General features: G+C 33.8%; 4 protein-coding genes across 5 annotated transcripts in view; all 4 read right to left on the bottom strand.

Annotated features, from left to right (window-relative positions):
- LOC141676993 (uncharacterized) overlaps positions 1–1,281 on the bottom strand; it is a 62,106-nt gene extending 60,825 nt beyond the window's left edge. For both annotated transcript variants that reach the window (XR_012557281.1, XR_012557282.1), the window contains exon 1: positions 903–1,281. The gene's annotated coding sequence lies outside the window, so the exon portion shown is untranslated. The remainder of the gene's footprint in view (positions 1–902) is intronic.
- Positions 28–5,071, bottom strand: LOC141679299 (uncharacterized). Its single transcript, XM_074485801.1, has 8 exons — positions 4,937–5,071; positions 4,409–4,614; positions 2,908–3,034; positions 2,418–2,756; positions 2,222–2,326; positions 1,186–1,384; positions 1,029–1,141; positions 28–66 (listed from the first exon to the last, which is right to left on the bottom strand). Exons 1-8 carry the CDS (start codon positions 4,985–4,987, stop codon positions 28–30), a joined length of 1,179 nt encoding a protein of 392 aa, XP_074341902.1. The 5' UTR covers positions 4,988–5,071.
- LOC141676992 (uncharacterized) overlaps positions 2,966–15,323 on the bottom strand; it is a 33,265-nt gene continuing 20,907 nt past the window's right edge. The window contains exon 7 of the transcript XR_012557278.1: positions 2,966–3,097. The gene's annotated coding sequence lies outside the window, so the exon portion shown is untranslated. The remainder of the gene's footprint in view (positions 3,098–15,323) is intronic.
- Positions 5,410–8,195, bottom strand: LOC141679298 (uncharacterized). Its single transcript, XM_074485800.1, has 4 exons — positions 7,851–8,195; positions 6,671–7,753; positions 6,028–6,187; positions 5,410–5,942 (listed from the first exon to the last, which is right to left on the bottom strand). Exons 1-4 carry the CDS (start codon positions 8,193–8,195, stop codon positions 5,410–5,412), a joined length of 2,121 nt encoding a protein of 706 aa, XP_074341901.1.

Raw genomic sequence — 15,323 nt, 5'->3', positions numbered from 1 at the left:
TATTGGGATACGGAATGGTAAAAGTAATTAGCCATCTGTAACTAATGTGTAACTGAAACATTTTCCCTGGATCAAAAAAAAGATTGCTTAATGTCTGATGATAGCAGATAGTAACTAGTTAAATCCAAGACTCTCAGCGCTGGTTCCTCTACTGGTCATGTACACTGGTCATGTATGCAAGCAACCTATAGCTCGAATTCTAATCACAATGTAATTTAAACATGCAGTTATACTCAAATAACAATAATTCAACCCAAATTTAATTAGTCAACATCAAATTACTCATTTCGTTGGAGTATGACTCATGAGATGGCTCAAATCATTCCATTCTAAAGTGCATGCATAATAGGTAAATATCCTAAAATGTTAGGCAAGTGAAGAACTGATCAAGTATCACATATGTCTAAATTTTCTTGTATCGAGAGTTCTTTAAATCTCCAAAAGCAGGTTTTGCAGCCAGAAAATCCCTACACTTCTTGATCAATATTACTTTTATATATAGGTAATCAGCTGTAAATATAGTTCCACCAACTAGGTCCCTATTCATTTCTGGTACAACACTTCTTATATATATATATTTAATTATGTGTCAAAACAACATATAATATTATGTAACTAATTTCTATAATTTTCTACTTGTTGACTTGGTGTTCATATATTTAGAGAGAGAAGGACATTTTAAAAGGCTTATTAAAGCTAGCTGAGCATAGCAGAAATAAGATTTACTTACAATAAAATTCAGGAAATTTATCCCTTAATCCTACTTTTTCTGCACTTATTTTATTTACCCCAGTACATACTTTGTTCACCTTTTGCGCACTTACCATCTGACTACCTTTATGTTTAATGAAATCCAAATTTATGAAAGAAGCTATAAAAGCTGTAAAAGAATGGTATGTTACCTCTATAATTATCTTGTCATTCTTCTCCAAAATCGGACCAAGCAAAGCAGTTGCTGCCCTTACGTAATGATTGTGCAGTGGTTCTTTACTCGGGTTCGGAAGAGCAGCATAAGCTAATTAACGCACCTCCTCGTTCAGAACAGTTTGCTTCACCTCATGCGTGGGTAAAGAACGAACCATCTCCCACACCGCATCTAAGATCTCTGACATCATCTTGTATATCTCATCTGGAACATCAACTGCAGATTGAAGTTTCACCACCTTGCGTTTCTTTATCACTTACGCCGCATCCCTTGCGCCCAGAAGCTCAGCCAAACTGTCTTGTGGATGAAGGCTGATCCTCCCTTTCCTTGGGGATCTTGCCGTGGCCAACACAATAACCTCTTTTTTTGATGAAATTCCTTTAGGCTACGAGGGGATGTCGGTTCTTCAAGAAGCTTGAAATCAGGTGCCAATTCAAGTCGCACCTTCTTTATTTTTTCCTGCAAAAATTAAAAACAAGAAATCCATCTTATCTAATAAATAAATTAAGCAATAATTGAAACTATACACGTCAGTTCACACACACACACCCATAAACAAATCCATCTTAATGAGGCAGATTATCATAAATCCAATATGAGACAAATTAACACGTGTCTCCCAATATGAAATCTTGAATTCCTCTGTACATTATACATTCAAAAGAACAGACTAGCTAGAATTACAATTAATTTACACCATTGGCTGATAACAGTAATTAGTCACTAATATCAGTTAAGGATTACAAGGTGGATACTGCAAGTAGCATGTATTGTTTGATATTTTTCCAGCAACAATAGATGCTATAATGATATATTTAAAACTTATTTTTCATCTTTCTCAGGCCTTAAGGAATATCTTTAATTTGTGGAATTAGTTACTGAACTGTCATAATTTCTTTGTTTCAACAATTTGTATAAGCCTCTAGCTGCCTTCTTGAATATGTCATCCTTTCTAAAATTTTAGACAATTATAAGGCTATGTTTGTTTGCAAAGATTATAAGATCTCCAGATTCCAAAATATCTATATATAGCTTATACTTTTTTATTTATACTTCAGGCCTTATCATAATCATGTCCTCTATTTATTTTTAATTACTTTCTAGTTCATTTTGGTTAAGTATTTTATACCACAATCTCCCAGGATTTAATAATATGGTTGAAATAGTATAAAAAGTGTTCTCCATGAGATTATATAAGGGAGATATATAGTAGAATATTGGAGTGATTAAGCAAATCATCTGGGAATTATTGACTGTGAGAACAACAGTCTAAAAGAATGAGTACAATACCCATACCTGCAGATCTTGCACAGCTGGTTGAGTGGGATCATACACCATACCCATGAATTCATCTTCGGAGATAGGCAACTCTCCTCTAGCCTCTCTTTCTTCATTTATTTCCTATCAAATGAAAATAATTCATGATATAGTTTTGAGGCAATAGAAAATGAAAATGCAGATTAATTAATCTATTTACAAGAGAGAATCCTACCTGACGTCTCTGCTCAAATGATTTGGCCCTGCTGCGGGAAACAAACTCTACCTTACTTCGGGCAATCTGGGAATTAGTGGACCATTTTTTAAAAACTTCATCTTCCCAATAATCGCACATAGAATTCCATGTGCGCCGGGAGTAGTAGTATGGCTTCAATCCGTCATCCCTAATATTAAAATCCTTCTCAGTATATCCACATTCCAATAGCTGCTTCACTTTGTCCACGAGTCGGCTTCTCTCAGCACCAAGATAAGACTTCCAATTCCTATGCAGATACGCCCTCACAACTTGGTCCCCGTCTTCATCATCATAAGGAAAGGGATAAGCATAATACTCCTGTCAAACCAAATGGAACAGTATTAATTCAAAAAACAAACAGAACCGTAAATTTTAGATGTATTGCATAGTGTTAGATGAAAGGAAAAAGAATAAAACGTGTAAATTGCATTGTATTATGTGAAAGGAAAAAGTGAAGGTGTTTACTTACTTTAAAGTTCTTGATACATGAGTTGTAAAAAGCTTCGCGTGTAGCTCTCTTTGTCCAGATAGTATCTTCATCAAATTTCATGCGAACAATGTGCCCTAAAGTTTTCTTCGGTGTATTTTCCAAGAAGCTGTAACAAATAACAAAAATAAATTTATTGCCTGGCTAATTTTAGCATTCTGATATAAACTGCCTGGCTAGTGGAATATAGAGTAAGTAGTTTATATACACATATATAATTATTTTACAGGAGGCAAAGGGTTATAAAATAAATTAAACTTTTTAAAAGTCAGTCAAGCAGGATAATCAAGCATGTTCTCATGTTAGAATATAAACTTGTTACACATAGCATCCTCAAATTTCTACTAAGTTAACATATTACAATGCAACTAGTATAAAAGTATCAAAATAATGTCTCCCATAAGATCCTTAATTTGTAATCTTATTATAAATGCAAACAGACTGCAGTTGCAGGGGATTAAAAATACCCTATAACTTCTGTCATCAACTAAGTTGGATAAATACCGAATGTTAATTCTTAAGTGTACACATAGGAGTTAGGGGTGAGGCAAAAAATTGTTCGAAAGTCTAATAATGATAAGTAACTGAATTTATTATGACACGTGTTATTATGCTAGTTACTACAAAATAGGGAAATAATCATTGTTATTTAATCAGAATCTTTCCTAAACAAGGAAATCAACAACTATTCGATTCTCGTAGATTCCTTTAATAAAAAAATCCAGCTGATTTGATTATGTTTGTGTGATACTATATCTCTTGCATACATATAACAAGGATTCAATGGAGACCACCAGTTGCACCTAAAGGTAAAACACTAGATGGATCAAAAAATCAGATGTGAGCTCAGCAATTATCATGTTTATAAGTATTTGTATATACTTATCATATATGAGATGCATCTTTATGAAAATCATGTGCACAATCATGTGTACAATAGCAGCCAGACAAAGCCCAATTTTCACCTTTCACCCGAATAAAACGGACATAAATTTTTTAAATTTTCACTTATAACTTAAAGTTTATACTACAACAAGTCATTTTATAATTTTATACCAGCAGTGTTCTGAAATTTATACCAGCAGTGTTCTGAAATTAAAGTAAACTGTCTCTTTTTTTTCTCCTGAAATTTATACCAGTAGTGTTCCGAAATTGTGAGTATTTTCCTCACATTTGGCACTACTGTTGCTGCTGCTGCAACATAGCTACCTGCTTCTCTTGTTCTATTATCTTGTTAGCATAAAACTCTCTTAACAGTTTAGGTGGCCGTAGAAAGTGCTTTCTCACTGAAAGCAGCACCAACAGCCTTACCCTTATTTTTTTCTTAACATCTCATCTCGTATACAATTTATCTAAAAAAACAAAAAAGGGAAGACTCGAACAGAACATTACCGTAAAATCATTAGGATAACGTTTATATAAGGATTTGGTACACTTGGAACTTAAATTTTAGAAAAATTTAAGTTTGCATAATATCTCTTACCCTTTCTCGTTAAGAAGAAAATGAACCGTTGGCCTTGCATCTCGTGCCGGTTTCCTCGAGTAGTCCCCTTCAGAGCAGTTTCGCCTTTTCCTCTCAAATACAATCTTGCGGCTGCTTTGACCACCCTCGTTAGTCCTTTCCACAAAACTTTCTTCATCACACTCCTTTTCTTTACCCTTCCGTGATTTTGGACCAGCCCAAACCACCTGCAAAATAAATAGTAATTAAAACCCCTAATTAAGATCACATAAACCCCTAATTTTACAATAAATATCAAACAAACCCTAGAAAATAAAATTAAAAATCAGTAAAAAATCAAAACCCTTAAAATATAGAAAAGCCCTAAATACAAAACCCCCAAATTAGGGTTTATATAGAGACAAAGTCAAAGACAGAGAAGCAAATTAAGGTTTATATAGAGGAAAAGTTTCATCAGTTTCATAACACAAACTCGAGCCCTCTTGAGCCATGGAGGGAGAGGGGGGGAGAGAGAGAGGGGGTAGGAGGGAGGGAGGGAGATGGTCAAACCTGTGAACGGATTATCTCTTTGATAAACAAACTCGAGCCCTCTTGAGCCATGGATTTGGATTCCCAGTTTCAGCAAGTTCAAGTTGAGAGAAACCCTATTTTATCTAATGAGGCGGCGATGAAAAAAGTAAAACTGAGATGAATCTGTTTATATATCAAACATTTAATTGACGGACACCGGTCGAATTTAGCCGTCACACAAATTTGACTAGTTGCGGTCGAATTTACATGTACCATTATATTTTGGCTCCCCTGCCCTTCTGTATAAATCCCCTACTTTAGTTTAACACATCCCCTATTTTAGTTCAACATAACAAAAAATATATAAATAAATCTAACATATATTTAAATCTAACATAAATAAATCTAACATATATTTAAATAAACTCAAATTAAATCAGTTAAACTAATAAAAATATTTTTCGTACATATTTCATAAAAAGTGTCAAATTACACTAAATCATCGTTATCACTTAATTCATCATTTTCGTTCTCATTGGAGTCTTCGTCTTCGTCTTCTTCATTTTTTTATTTTCTTCTTCCCCATTGTCATCCATTGAATAGTCATTTTCAAACATCCTCAAGTCAATAAAAAAATATGAGGGATCACGAACAATAACTCTTTTGACGTGTGATGATGAAGCATTTGACACTTCATTTTGTAGAGCATCATCATCAATTTTGTTCCTTTCTTGAGTTGACACACTTTCATTAACTAGTCGTCTCTTCGTTGTTAGAACCGTGTACCATGATGATTTCGCATTCAAAATATTCGGTGCATAGTATACTTGATGGGCTTGACTAGCCAACACAAAAACATCTTCGGCATTTAGTTTTGATTTCACATCCACAGTTGTCATCCGATGTTTATCAACTTTGACATGTTTTGTATGATCAAACCAATCACATTTGAAGACCATTACTTTATGTCCATTATGATATAAGAGTTTGAAAATTTCTTCTATTCTTCCGTAATAGTTTCCATAACTTTCTTTATAAGAAGTCCCTACAATTATAAATGTATTAAATTTAAGAATAAATGGAAATGAAAAGGTACAACTAGGATATTAAGAAAAAAATAAATTTCTCACCTATGACAATCACACCGGAATTTGGTGAAGTGAGCTCATTTGCGTTTACGCAATCAAATTTGTAACCATTGCACTTGCATGCTTTATAAGACTCCACTTTATTCAATGGACCTCTTATTAGGTCTATGAATTTTTCCTTGAGCTTCTCATCATCTTTGACCTAAAATAATATGTGAGAAAATTAATGTATCCAAAATTTGTAAATATATGTACATTTATAAAATGAAATGCATACCCTTCTTTCGAACCAAGCTCTAAATTGTTCTTTTTGAAAATTTTCCTTTTCCGCATCATTAAAATGTGGGTATTGTCGTTCTACCAACTTTTGGAATCCACTATATATATTCAAATTAAAACAATCAAAACTTATATTGTAAACTAAATTAAATTGCAAAAGTAATACTAAAAATATCTTACCGCAAGTACTTTGCAACCTCCGGCGAATTAATAAGAACATAGTATGCCACTAGTTCATATTCATCACCACTCAACATTTTATCTTAGTCCGTAGACTAGGATGTGTTGGATATGTGTACACTTCTAACAAATTGTCATCATGAAACATTCGAGGGGCCTCGTTTCTTCTTAATTTATTACGCATCATTCCATTTTTGGAATCAAAATACAACGTGCAAAAGTGTACACATTCCTCCTCAATATAGCGTTGTGCCATCGAACCCTCCGCTCGAGCTTTGTTTCCCACTTTCAATTTTAAGTTGAGCAAATATCTTTCAATGAAATACATCCAATGCCCATTAGCTGGCCCACCCAACTTATACTCGGTTGCTAAATGTAATGGCAAATGCTCCATAGGATCAAAAAAACCAGGAGTGAAAATTGTTTCAAGTTTGGACATTATCCTCACTATATCTTTCTCCATTTTTTCCAAATCTGAGTACTTGAGATTTGAAGAGCATAAATCTTGAAAGAAGTTGCACAATTCAATTATAGGATCAGCTACATGCTTCGGAAGAAGGTCACGACAAACAATAGGTAACAATTTTTGCATGAAGACATGACCGTCATGTGATTTCATACCACGAATGCAATTTTTTACCCAATTCACACACCTGGATATATTTGAGACATAGCCATCTGGAAGTTTCAATGACTCAATCCACTTGAACAACTTATGAACTTGTTCCTTTGAAAGTGTGTATGGTGCATGGGGTTCAGTGCCATCACCTCGAATCCACAACTCACGGTGTACACGTAATTCTTGACAATCTTTTCTTGATTTTGTGTTATCTTTGGTCTTCTTTCCATCACCAAGAATTGTGTAAAAAATATTGTCAAATACATTCTTTTCTGTGTGCATAATGTCAATATTGTGACGAAGGCTAAGTGTCTCCCAATATGGAAGCTCAAAAAATGGAGAAAAATGTGTCCAATTATGTGTCACCCCATAATCTCTTGGTTTTTTCTTATGTGACTTTCCCGGAGGGGGGAACTGTATCTGCTCACACATCACCTTGGCCTTGCCCCCTGAATGTCTAGAACAAACTAATCGTGTCTCTACACTTCCAAATTTAGTACTCCTTCGTAGGGGATTGTCTGACTCCAAAAAATATCGAGCAGTGCCATAAAAACTTATTTTGCCACAGTGTTTGAGTTGTTTACCTTTTACTTCTCCCATGCAAACTGGACATGATAATTTACCTTTGGTGGACCACCCTCTAAGCATGGCAAGTCCAGGAAAGTCACTAATCGTCCATAACAGTGCTGCCTTCATGATAAAATTTGTGCATGAGAACATGTCATATGTTTCAACCCCGGTATGCCACAACACTTTCAATTCATCAATCAAAAGGTCTAAGATAAACATGTAAGTCTTTTGTCGGATCTGTCGGTCCGGGGATAAGAAGAGGCATGAACATATATGGAGCCTTTGTACACATAGAGGGAGGCAGGTTGTAAACAACAACCACCACAGGCCATACTGTATACTCCTTCGTGTGCTTGTCTCGAAAGGGGTCAAATCCATCTGTAGAGAGCCCGAGTCTTACATTTCGAATCTCTTTTGAAAATCTATGAAATCTTCGATCAAATTGTTTCCATTCATCTCCATCCGCTGGGTGACTTAGTTCACCTTCAACTACAATTCTATCATGGTGCCATCTCATAGCTTTTGTAGTAGTCTTGGCCATGAATAGACGCTGCAATCTCATGGTAATAGGAAAGTAATGCAAGATTTTTTGTGGAATCTTCTATTTTTTAGGATCTTTCTGCCTCTGGTATCTTTCTCCATTACATATATCACACTTTGTCTTACCACTATATTCCTTGTAAAATAACATGCAATCATTCTCGCAAGCATCAAAATTTTCATACTCCATATGCAATGCTTTAATCATCTTTCGCATGTTGTAGTACTTTTCGGGCAATTTATGATCATCGGGTAATACCAATCCAATGAGATGGAGCAAGTCATCAAAGCCATTATTACTGCAATTATGCTTATTTTTCCACTCAAGCAACTTCATTGAGAACTCCAATGTTGTAAAATTGGAATTATTTGAATAAATTGGTTCAGAAGCAGTATCCACCATCGTGTAAAATTTTTTTGCCGTTTCATTTGGTTCTTCCTCAAAACCCTCGCAATCATCAAAATCATCCTCATCATGTGCATCATACATATCAACGTCTCTATATCCAGAACTCGTTCCAACCTCGACTTGTGATATATTTTTCTCTCCATGACAATCCCATGTAGTATACCATTGCATGATACCATGTCGATATAAATCATTTTTCACGGTACTAGGCTTCTTAAAGTACTTATTTCCACAATCTCGACACGGACATTTTATAAGACCGTTATCTTCTTTTTTCGCTATGTTCTATAGCAAATTCAATGAATTTATCCACACCGGCTTTATATTCTTCCGTTAAATAATTTGCCTCATTAAACCGGTTACGACCAATCCAACTACGATCGGATGCCATCTACAAATACGCACATACATGTAATTATTAACCACTAACAATATGAACATTTTACACTATTTATCATCCTATTGAAAAAATTAGTAAACAATAATTAATATTTATCAACAAATCCAAATTATATGTATAAAAGTTATGCAATTATATCAAAGGAAGGATACAAACATAAAAAATAAATGAAAATAGATAATTATACTTACTTGATGATTAAGGATGATCACATGAGTGCATAATGGGTGGAAAAGGGGAGAAGATGGGGGAGAGGGGATAGTTGCGGCTGTTAGAAAGGAAGACAGTAGGGTTGCCAAAAGGAGCTACTAAATTCAACCGAATTTAGGAGAAAACAGGAAGCGGCTAAATACAACCGAATACGGTCGTATTTATTTTTCTACACCAGGCGGTCATATTTAGTTTTCCACCACAAACGGTCGTATTTAAGTTTCTACCACAGACGGTCGTATTTAATTTTCTACACCAGGCGGTCGTATTTATAACTGCTGACGTACGTCAATGACGTGGCCTTAAAACCAACTGCTTTCGGTTGAATTTAGGAGCATGTGTTTTACAAAAACCCGGGAAAATTCAGCCTATTTTGGTGCCGAAAATTGGAAAGTGCGGGAAATACTAAATTCAACCGAAATCAGTTGTATTTAGGAATGCCCAACAATTTAACAGGCGGGAAAATTCCCTCTATTTTTTTGGCAAGGGTAAATTCAACCAACATTCGGTCGAATTTACGAGCACGGCTAAATTTAACTACCAGCGGTCGAATTTATGGCTAAATACGACCGCGCTAAATACCACCGGTGTTTTATACGACCGTTTTCGGTTATATTTAGCCGCACCCTTAATTTCAACTAAAATCGGTTGAATTTGGCTTCGGTCATATTTACGCGGTTTAAAATATAAATAGCCAAAAAACGTGAAAAGATACTTTGGGGGTTTAATTAGGGTTAAGGAAGAATTGGGGGTAGGTAATTCATCAGCAAATTGGTTAGATCGAAAGCTTATTTGACCATCAAGGCATATACATATATATTCAGGGCTTCACAGAATCATTCATCACATATTAGTGATAAAACTCTAATTATTTTATTATCTTACAGATAGGGTTATACCATATGAACATACAGATTCATCAAGGCGGGAAGTTTACTACAAAGGATGGAGTAAGATATTACAAAGGAGGTAAAATTGAATACATTTACGATCAAGATTTAGATGGAATCACTCTTGCTGTATGTCATAAATTTGTAAGTACTGATCTTGGCTATAAGGGATTATAAAAATTTAATGGCACAAGGAAGGTTCTTCACTTGATAGTTGTACTATATTATGGAATGATGATGTTGTAGGAGAGATGAATGCATATGCTTTGAAATTTGATATTGCTATTATATATGTTGCATCATGCTTGTGAGATTGGTACTAATGATCCTGAAATTGATGGTAATGAGAAGGAAATTGATGGTAGTCATAGTGATAACAGTGAGAGTGAATGGTATGAGAGCGAGGAGGATGAGAGTGATGAAGAGTATAGTGGAAATGAAATGATAAAGACGAGGAGTTTCTTGAAATTATAGAAAAGAAAAAACAAGTAACTAAGGCTAAAAAAATCCAAATAAAGATGAAAATGAGAGTTTGGATGATGATTTGCATGTTCCATTAAGTACTTTGCTCAATAAAAAAGATAAGAAAGATTCAAAAAAAAGGAAAAAAATAGACTTGAGTAAAGACACTGAATGGGAGAATGACCATGACAGTGATAGCTTTAGAATGCCTTCTAAAGAGTCATCAGACTCTAGTGATTATGATGAAGAATCATCTAAGTCTGTGCGGAGAGAAAAAGGACCATCATATGTTGCATTTAATCCTAGAACCTCAATGAAGTATATTGAATTTGAGCCTGGATTATTGTTTACTAGTGTATCAGTCTTGAAGCATGCTGTGATTGACTATGCTGTAGAACAAAAGAGAGATATTTGGTTTTCTAAGAATGATTTACAAAGGGTCCAGGCTAAGTGTAGAGGGAACATGGTGAACCAGGTGCAGGAATAAAGTTAGGAAAGAAGGGGTCAGAATGACTTGTAGTAGGTGCCTTATGTTTGGTCACAACAAAGCCTAGTTGCAAAACATCTGAGGAAGAATTAAAAGAAAGACAGAGGGAAGCAGCCGAGGCAAAGAAGGCTAAAGCTGAGGCAGCAAGGGCACAAGCTGCAGAGGTAATTTATCTTGTTTGTACCTGTCTTTTTTTTCTTTCATTCACTAATAATTTTTGTTGCTTATTGAATTTGCAGAAAAAGAAGAAGGTGACAAGTCAAAAAAGGAAGCCAAAAGCGGAAGGCACAAATGAATCCCAGCAATCAAAGAAAAAGAGATGAAGGCCTCCAAAGGCGACGAATGTTCAAGTATTACCACCACCTCCTCCATTGCCCCCACAAGGTGTTGGTGTTTTTATGTCTCACCAAGATGGTTTCTTTTACTTCTCAACAACTAAGGAAATAATAAAAATATCTTCACAGGCCTGTTGGAGGGGACTCAGGATCATCAAAATCAGAAGTGATGAAGCACAACTCAAGCCAACCTTGAAGAAATCAGAAAATCAGAAGTGATTAAGTCCTCAATTTTAGAGTTTAAATTCTTGTATGCTAAATGGTTATTACTTCTTTTGGATGCTAATTTATGATAATGGTTGGATGATAATTTATGACAGTAGTTGACTGCTAAGTTATGAGTACTTTTGGATATTTATTTACGATGGTTTTGGAGTAAAGATCTTGATATTTCAGTTTCACTGTAAGTGTCAAATAGTAGTGTTAAACATACACCGAGTTTTCAATTCATTTGATAATTTGTTACAAGTTAACTCATTAAAAACCAACTCACCTTCAATAGTTCTTTTATAAACACAACTTCATTACAAATGCAAGAAAAACAACTGAAAATCCAAATCTGAACCACTTCAAGTGGCTAATTTCTGCATCTTTTAACTTCAGCTTCAGTTCCATTTCTGCAAACTCCATCTTCTTCAATGCTTGGAGCTCACCAATTCTTGCCTCCAACACAGCTATCTTACATGTTAGTTTCGTCATTATTCGACAATTGATCATCATCGTGCCATTAAGTAGCCACAATATTTCTCTTTCACCTTATAAAATGGACACCCAAAAAACCTTCTTCCTTTACTATATCATTTTTTGAGATGTACCCACATCGGAACCATTCCATAACCACATTTGCAGATTTCTGCTGTTGACAGATGCCCTCAGTGTGCTTGTGCCATACCCAACACCGGATGTTATCTCCAAATTAGTTGTTCGTCAATTGTTATGTAATAATATGTAGGAAACCGTAATCCTTCAATTCATGATGCAAGAACAGGTGCATATAGATAAAGTCTGTAATGTGATTTATGCAAGTAAGCGAGTGAAGAAAAACAATCATGTGCAAATCATATGAGACTAATATCACACATATTAATAACTGAGAATTCACCTAATTTATATTTTCTTTTTTAATTTGACACGTCAGCAACGTCTAACGTTTGTTAGTCAAAAATTAATGGATGGACAAATATCAGAAATATTTAAAAGTATAAGGATCGTAAAATATTATTTTGTAGTTCAGGGACCATAACCAAAAACAACATAAAATTAAAGGATGAAAGAATTGATTTTCCTTTTTTTTTCTTTTTGTAGTTTCATTTTTATTCAATAAGTTTTATATTTTAAATTTCATTTCTCTGACGAGAGTGTTTATTATTTTCATGATCATAAACAAGTGTTATATTTGTAATATTAATTATTAACAAATCATATTAAATTATTATTATGGTTGATTTTTCCGAATATATTTAATAAATAAGATTAATTATAAGAAAATAAGGTTAAATACAACTGTACCAATATAACGATCAAATTCACGACTAATTTATGGGAATGTCAATGTTATAATAAATGGTAAGAGATATATAAATTATAAAAGTCCATGGCACGAGAAAAACTATTTATTCATAAAATTGTAATTATAAAGGGAAAAAAATCACTAATTATAGTTTTTTTTTGAAATAAATAAGGCCCAAGAACATCATAAATTAAGGGTTAAATATACTGTATAAATTCTCTGACAATTCATCCATTAATTATTCGTCAGAAGTTGAAGTAATTAAACTGATCAGTCAGTTTTAGAACAATTGTTTGATGAGTCTCAGCTAGTCTTAAGCCTCGTCACCATTACTGCTAATTATGATAAGTTTTTTTTATTTATGCTAATCCGTTATTCATATTATTAGTTATTCATATTATTTGTTATTTAAGCATTTTTAGTAGTTATTTGTGTTGTGTAAAATGATTAACATTTATTTTGTTCCACAAATTAAAACTCCTTAGCTGTATTTTATCTTACTAGATAAAAATTGAAGTCACCAAATCCTTTTAACATAATTTAGAGATAAAATAAAAAAATAAAAAAAATTAGGTAAAGTTGGCTATGTCTTTTTAAATTAATATGAATAATGAATTTACCATCAACCTCTCTTTTTAACACCTGAAGGCCATTTGTTATATCAAGTAACAACGAACACTGTGATAAAGGAATGACATCTTTAACCATTTGTTTATAGCAGACCAATATCTACCAATATCTACCTAACAAATGTGGGTACAATTCTTAACGTGTGCTAAAATAATATTTATCAACATTGCAACTAAAGTAGGGATGCCAAAGCATATATCTTGGCTATTATCTTTTATATAATAAGCCTATATATAGTATCAATTTGTTGTCGATTTGTTTGGCACCCTGAAAAAATTATATTTTGATGTCTTATAAATTTAGAGACACATTCTCCTCTTTAAGTATATCAGAATAATAAATAGAAAAGAAAGTGAATAATCCGTAAAACATGAAAAGAGTTTCAATAATCCATTACTTATAATTATAGATTTTCGTTTTAAAAACATTATTCCCACTTTTGAGATGATAGGGAGAGAAAGAAAAAAAATAATTTTCTTTTTCTTAGATTGGGGAACACAAAATTAATATTAGTACGAAGAAACCTCTCCCATAGATAAAAACCCTAATGAGAGTCAGCCGTCATTCATAACTATCATCCATCCTTCACCATCCTCCCTTCCATCAAATTCACAGCTGTCCCATCCATCCTCTCATCTGGTTTCCTCCATTTCTAAATCTTTAATTTCTATTATAATAGTTTTCAATAAAATCGAGATCTAAATCCTTTTGGGTGTGATCTTGTTACTACCCATCTTTTTGGGTTGTTGATTCGTTGTCATGTTGCATTAAGAATGACTTCTACTGTGTATTGGGAGATGTGAGCAACCGCTTCAAATCTGGAATTGTGGCACTTATCGCGAGAGCTCACCTTGCACAAGAAAGGATTGTTCAATATATGGTGCATTTGTACCTCCAACCTCAGTTGGTGTAACTGATGGATATGAACACTGGTCTATCACCGGTTTCTTATGTGCCCAGGTCAATTGTGATTCCACTATTTTCAGTGATAGTGGTGTTGACTCGATTGCTAGAGAAACTTTTGTAATCATTTTTATTATAAAGAATATTTATATTTATCTGTTAAGCAATTTGAAAACAAAACGGCTATTTGTTTAGCTCGATTTTTGTTTCACAATCAGGTTGTAGTTGTTAGCTTGGAGGTTGTCCCGACTGTGTTCTTATGTTTTATGTTCAATAAAATTTTATTGTTCGTAAAAAAAACCTCTCCCATAGAAGAAGCCAACACTAGATAAGTGAAATAAACTTTTAACCTAAATAAGCTAGGTTGTAAATCTATCCGAGCCAAACATGCACTATCTCTACTGTCTCCTCTATAGTCTTGCCTTCTTTTAATTGAGTTTCTTACCAAATATTAAAATCTAATTAGATTCTTTAGTTGATCACATAATTTAACCCAATAAAATAAATATCTAATAAAATTGATATATTTATATGTAGTTCATAAAATAATAATTATTAAAATAATAATAACATGACATTTCCACCATTTTCTAATATGAGAACAATATCAGCCTGAGCTAAAATTGCTGCTAAAAACATATGATCTTGGTTAGTATTTTTTGTATTATAGCCTTATCTATTGTCCATCTATTTGTCACCCTAAAACATACCAATTTTGATGTCTCACAGGCTTGGCAACAGTCTTCCTCCACCAGAAGATCTTGTCAAATTTGCTGAAAAAGCTGCATGTATAGTCCCACTGCATTTACCGATGAACTGTCAATTAACTTATGGCTCTTAGCCTCTTACAATTAATAAGGTTCCTCTTGATTTTCCTCTATATCAAGGGAGCTTCTGTTCTTCAAACCTCTGTT

Source organism: Apium graveolens, chromosome 8, assembly GCF_009905375.1.
Source record: "Apium graveolens cultivar Ventura chromosome 8, ASM990537v1, whole genome shotgun sequence".
In the NCBI taxonomy this organism is placed as follows: Eukaryota; Viridiplantae; Streptophyta; class Magnoliopsida; order Apiales; family Apiaceae; genus Apium; species Apium graveolens.
This window is presented reverse-complemented; position numbering and strand designations above follow the sequence as displayed.